General features: G+C 44.5%; 1 protein-coding gene across 1 annotated transcript; it reads left to right on the top strand.

Moving 5' to 3' along the window:
- The first annotated feature begins 2,143 nt into the window (after positions 1 to 2,143).
- LOC136577250 (non-histone chromosomal protein HMG-14-like) lies at positions 2,144 to 3,123 on the top strand. Its single transcript, XM_066577076.1, has one exon. It carries the CDS (start codon positions 2,283 to 2,285, stop codon positions 2,592 to 2,594), a length of 312 nt encoding a protein of 103 aa, XP_066433173.1. The 5' UTR covers positions 2,144 to 2,282; the 3' UTR covers positions 2,595 to 3,123.
- The last annotated feature ends 2,599 nt before the right edge of the window (positions 3,124 to 5,722 follow it).

Raw genomic sequence — 5,722 nt, 5'->3', positions numbered from 1 at the left:
GATTTATTTATGTACCGCCGGTGGATTCCTGGGACCCATCCATGATGTGGATCCATATGGACTTCACATTAGGGAGTTGTACCTGCCTGTGTCTACTTATAAAAAAAAACCCAGTCTAACTGGGGCATGCAACGTGGGCCGAAGCCCACTTGTATTTAATGTGACGTTAGCTCATCTGTGCAGGGCACTGCAATGGGATTTATTTATGTACCGCCGGTGGCTTCCTTGGACCCACCCATGCTGTGGGTCCACACGGACTTCACATTAGGGAGTTGTACCTGCCTGTGTATACTTATAAAAAACCTCAGTCTGACTGGGGCATGCAGTGTGGGCCGAAGCCCACCTGTATTTCATCTGATGTTAGCTCTACTCGGGGCACTGCATTGGGACAAACTACAGGGGCAATACAGCGCTAATGAGACGTGCACAGCTACGCTAGCATTGGAGTCTGCTGTTGGCCCACGATTGCTGAGGGTTTGTGCAGAGGCCTATGTCCTGGGTGCAGTGAAAGTCCGCTTTCTGCCTACGATTGCTGAAGCTGTGGGCCGAGGCCTATGTCGTGGGCACGGTGCAAGTCTGCCATGTTTGGCCGCTCAGATCAATTTTTTGTTCATGTCTTGGGTTGCCTAGGACCCACCTATGCTGTTGGTGCCCACTTAGTTCCCATCGCGGTGTTTGACCTGTCTGGCACAAAGACACTGACTGACTTGGGTAGGGAGCAGAGTGCAGATGGCTTTCCCCTTGCGGTGTCGATTGAGCTATGCGACACCTTGACAGAATGAATACTGTGTGGGCACATGGATTCCCCATTGCTATGCCCACGTTTGCAGCTCCTGAGGGAGGTGGCACAGGATTGGATTTCTCATTGCTTCTGTACAGCATTGTGGGCTATCGCCCCGCCCCTTTTAAAGAGGGTCGCTGCCTGGCCCTGCCAACCCTCTACAGTGTGTGCCTCTGGTTCCTCCTCATCCCAGATGTACTAAGAAATAGACATGAGGGTGGTGTGGCTATGCAGCCAGCGTGTGGCATAAGGGCAGCTGAAGGCTGCGCAGGGACACTTTTGTCTGCGCTGCAGACGCAGGGTCGTGTGGGGGGGTTGTACAGCATGTAACCCAGGAGAAAAGGCAGCGGTGTGTCCCGCAGGCAGTGATTGTGCTTAGTTGGAGGTAGTGTGGTGCTTAGCTAAGGTGTGCCTTGCTAATGAGGGTTTGACCGAAGTAAAAATTGTTAGTGGGGGGGCACTCTTGCCGCTTTTGTGGGTTAAAAGTGGGACCTGGGAACCTGAGATGCAGCTCTGCATGTTGCCTCTTGCCTGCCCTATCCGTTTCTGTGTCGTTTTCATCACTTTCTTGGGTTTTCCAGATTTTCACAAATGAAAACCTTAGCGGAGCATGGGTCATATACAAAAATGCTCGAGTTGCCCATTGACTTCAATGGGGTTCGTTACTCGAAACGAATTCTCGAGCATCGCGGACAGTTCGACTCGAGCAACGAGCACCCGAGCATTTTGGTGCTCTCTCATCTCTAGTTATTGCCCTTATATGGGTCCCTTCCTCCAAGAACTGGCGTTCTTATTTTTGAATTCCTGGACGATGAATGCGCCATCTTGGGTAAACTGTTAGGAACATCGTGGGAGGGAGGAGCTAGTAGTTAATCAGCGCTTCAAGAGGCAGTGTGTGTTAGTGAGAAAAAGCACATATTTGCAATAGGCATTTTACTTACATAGTAACATAGTTCGTAAGGCTGAATGACGACAATGTCCATCTAGTCCAGCCTGTCTAACCTCCTGTTTTGTTGATCCAGAGGAAGGCAAAAAAAAACAAGAGCAGAAGCGTATAGCCCTTTTGGGGAAAAAAATTCCTTCCTGACTCCCTAATGGCAATCAGACTGTTCCCTGGATCAACCCCTAATAGTTCCTACCTGCCTGTATACCCGGATTATAATCATAGGGACGGAAAAAGTCTATATAACTACAGGTAAGCCCTTTTCACAGTAACAGACTAAAATATAAGTTCTTTATTAGGGGTATATTAAAAAACATAAATGCGCTAACACACAAACAAAAAATTATATAAACCAAAAAAAATCAGTTACTTTTTGGTATACCACTGGCCTCCACTCAAAGACCGGATATGTGAGTTCTCCGGCATATTAAGCGCCCGCAGCCGCCGCGCGTCCAGCTACTTCTTTGTGAGGCTCCATCTGCAGGAGGCGGGAAGCTCGTCGGCGGCTCCGAGGATCTCGTTGTATCAGTAGCGCGGAAAGCAGCAGCAGCCCTCGCCATGCCCAAGAGAAAGGTCAATGCCGCTGATGCTGGAGATGCCAAGGATGAGCCCAAGAGAAGGTCGGCACGGTTGTCAGCTAAACCGGCTCCACCAAAAGCTGAACCAAAGCCAAAAAAGGAAAAAGCAGCAGTAAAGGAGAAGTCTGAGGACAAAAAGGTTCCAGCAAAGGGAAAGAAAGGAGCTAAAGGTAAACAGACTGAAGAAGCTAACAAAGAAGAAGCTAAGGAAGATCTGCCATCTGAAAACGGAGAGACAAAAAGTGACGAGGCCCCAGCATCTGATGGAGATAAGGAATCCAAATCTGAATAACCTGCATCTGTCGAGTCTTTTATCAGTGGTTCCTGTACCTTCCTTGTACAATTCAGAGGAATATTTTTATCAGCTATTTTGTAAATGCAAGTTTTTTAGTAGTTTAATTCTAGAAAACACATTTTTAAAATAGGAGGGAATCCCACCACGTCTGTTCTTGGTTTTGTTTTTTAATTGTATTAAGTATTTGATCTCTGCCCCTTATTACAGCTGTCCACTGTCTACAAATTGTACCTGAGCGATGCGTCTGAGCGAGGAAGCAGCGGGACGCCGTCTCCTTTAGTCTTCTGACCAGCCGGTTAAATGCGTCTGACCTTTTTCCTTTGTGACATGATGCCTTCTGCTATTTGCTAGCGGATTCCCTGCCCCGTTGTGGGGACGGCAGTGCCCAGTGTTCCTCCACTGGCCCACATGGATGACACTTGTCTTAACACGTTAACTGTTCTCTGTACCCATGCTGTCTTGCGTACAATTTTTACAACCTAATAAAAGAATCCCCTGGTGTTGGATTTCCCTTGATAAAAAAAAAAAAAAGACCTGATATGTGTGTGGGGCCAGATAGCAGATCAGTGCTACAGGTAAGTGATAGGAAGAGCTTAGTCACTTCCAAAAATGGTAAAGATCATGCAGCATCAAGATTTGGAGGTAAGGTGCTCCTCCAACTTGATATTGAGATGCTGCAGTGATCTACCAGAGTGATTGCTGTCTTAGACAGTATCCAATATAGGGACGTGTCAGTATCTCAAACTCTTTGGCATCAATCACGGGCAAAGAGAAAAAGTTTTCCTATAATAAGGATTTTTCACAATCGGACACTCATAGTCGGAGTGTTAGAATGAACTGTGCTCAACGCGTTTCCCCACAATAGAAAAATGTGGTTCATCAGGAGCTCAGATGGGTTCGACAGGCATTCGTATAGCACTGTTTATAGTAATGAATTAACAAACAATATTTTAAAATGAAGTCAGATAGTACAGATAGTGCAATGACTTAGAGGCAATCTGTATGATTGCTCGGTATATCTGATGCATAGAAGCAAAATTGCGTATTCAGGCATCAACTAAAGAAATACACGTGCACTCCCAGTATTAGTATGCAGAGTATGGTCTCTCTGCTTGATCTTAGTTGATGGGAGCTTATCAGTAGGAGGTCTGAGAGATATTGGCTCAATATATCCGATTAGACCGTTCCATGTTCTCCTTCAGCCTGTATTTCCTATTATGGTGTCCATATTTGATATCAGATCATCTAAACATGTATTTGTGTGGCATTATATTTATTCTGCATTTGAGTACCATTATATACTACTGGATGTGTATATTTACCTGAAAGAACTTCTTCATAATGGGTACCATCTATATTTGTCCTTAACAAACTATAATACATAAAGGAAAGTACAGACATTGCAAATACACCTTTATTTAGCAGCTCTAAACTTTGAATCCTGGCTCAGGTTGCTGTGGTTGCCCTCCGGTCCATATAGGGCTTGCATTCCATCTCTGGTGCCACCAGGACCTTCCTGGCGGTCATGTGAGCCTAGCTATCTCATCACTTAGTTCCCTTAGTATCCTTGGGTGTATTCCATCTGGGCCTGGCGATTTATCGATTTTAATCTTCTTTTACCTGTTCCGCACTTCCTCCTGCGTTAGGTATGACATATTTTGTGAGGGGTTTATTTTATTCCCCTGTATCTCGTGTGGCATTTCCTTTTCGCTTGTGAATATGCTTGAAAAGAAACTATTTAATAGATTTGCCTTCCCTCCATCATCTTCGATGATTCCTCCTGCATTATTTGTTAAAGGGCCAGTGCTCTCCCTGCAAATTCTTTTGCTGTTAATATAGTTGGAAAATAGTTTTGGGTTGTTTTTGCTCTATTTGGCGATCAGTCTTTCCGCCTCCTCTTTAGCAATTTTGATCGTATCTTTGCAAATTTAGTTTTTTTCCCTGTGCGATTTTAGTGCTTCTTCGCTGCCTTGTTGCTTTAGTAGTTTGAACGCTTTCTTTTTATCGTTTATTGCCCCTCTTACCGTCTTGTCGAGCCACATTGGTTTCCTTTTAGTTGAGATTCTTTTATTTTTAAAGGGAATGAACTGCTCACATGAGGTGATTAGGATCCTTTGAGGATGTTGTCCCAATTAATGTTACCGATAGTACTTCTAAGCTCATCAAATTTTGCTTTACTAAAGTTTAGTTTGTTTGTCGCTCCCTGATAGGGCTTCTTATAGAATGACAGCTGGAAGTTGATTATATTGTGGTCACTATTCCCCAAGTGCCCCTCAACCTGTACCCCCTTTATTCTGTCTGGTTTGTTAGTTAGCACTAGGTCCAGAATGGCCCTCCCTCTTGTTGGTTCCTGCACCAGTTGGTTCAGGTAATTATCTTTAATTACTCTCAAGAACTTATCACCCTTGTGAGATTTGCAGGTCTCATTTTCCCATATTATATCTGGATAATTAAAGTCCCCCATTATAATTACTTCGTTGCGCTTTGACACTTCTTCTATCTGCCTTAATAGTAAGTTTTCAGTTTCTTCTGTTGCTTTTGTTTAGTTTTGTTTATGATATTCCATCCCAATCCCCCCTTAAAATAATTTTTTTTATCTGTCCCTAATCTCAGACCTATCTCATCTGTCTTTATGTGCCTTGGAACTCTTTTGTGCCGCACGTTAGATGGGTCATGGCTATCCCATGACCCCCCTTGCCATGGGCTTTGCACATAGAGAAGTCAGATGCTGTCCCTATGGGCTTAAAGGTATTGTGATTGCTTAGGGGAATGAGTCTGTAGAGGGTGTAGGATTTCAAGGATAATTAGGATCACAGGTATGCTTATCCCTATTTGAGCCAATATCTTTCTGAATGGGAGGCGTGGATCCAGGAGTTTCTTCCATCTAGTTTCACAGACGTAGCTGTGGTCAGTAGCACTTGGTAAGGACTGTCGTATTTGGGCTCAAGGGAGTGTTTTCTAACAAATTTTTTCACATAAAACTAATCTCCGGGGAGCAGATCATGGGTCCCCGTGTCAGTCTCTGGATCTGGAAGGGAAGTAAAGACTCAAGAATATACATTAGTTAAGTGTTTTGTGAGAGTAATAACACAGTTTGTCAAGCTATCATGCTGCATCTGGAGTTA

This window comes from Eleutherodactylus coqui, chromosome 8, assembly GCF_035609145.1.
Source record: "Eleutherodactylus coqui strain aEleCoq1 chromosome 8, aEleCoq1.hap1, whole genome shotgun sequence".
Classification (NCBI taxonomy): domain Eukaryota; kingdom Metazoa; phylum Chordata; class Amphibia; order Anura; family Eleutherodactylidae; genus Eleutherodactylus; species Eleutherodactylus coqui.
The sequence above is the reverse complement of the archived record's forward strand: the minus strand, read 5'-3'. Positions and strand labels throughout refer to the sequence as shown.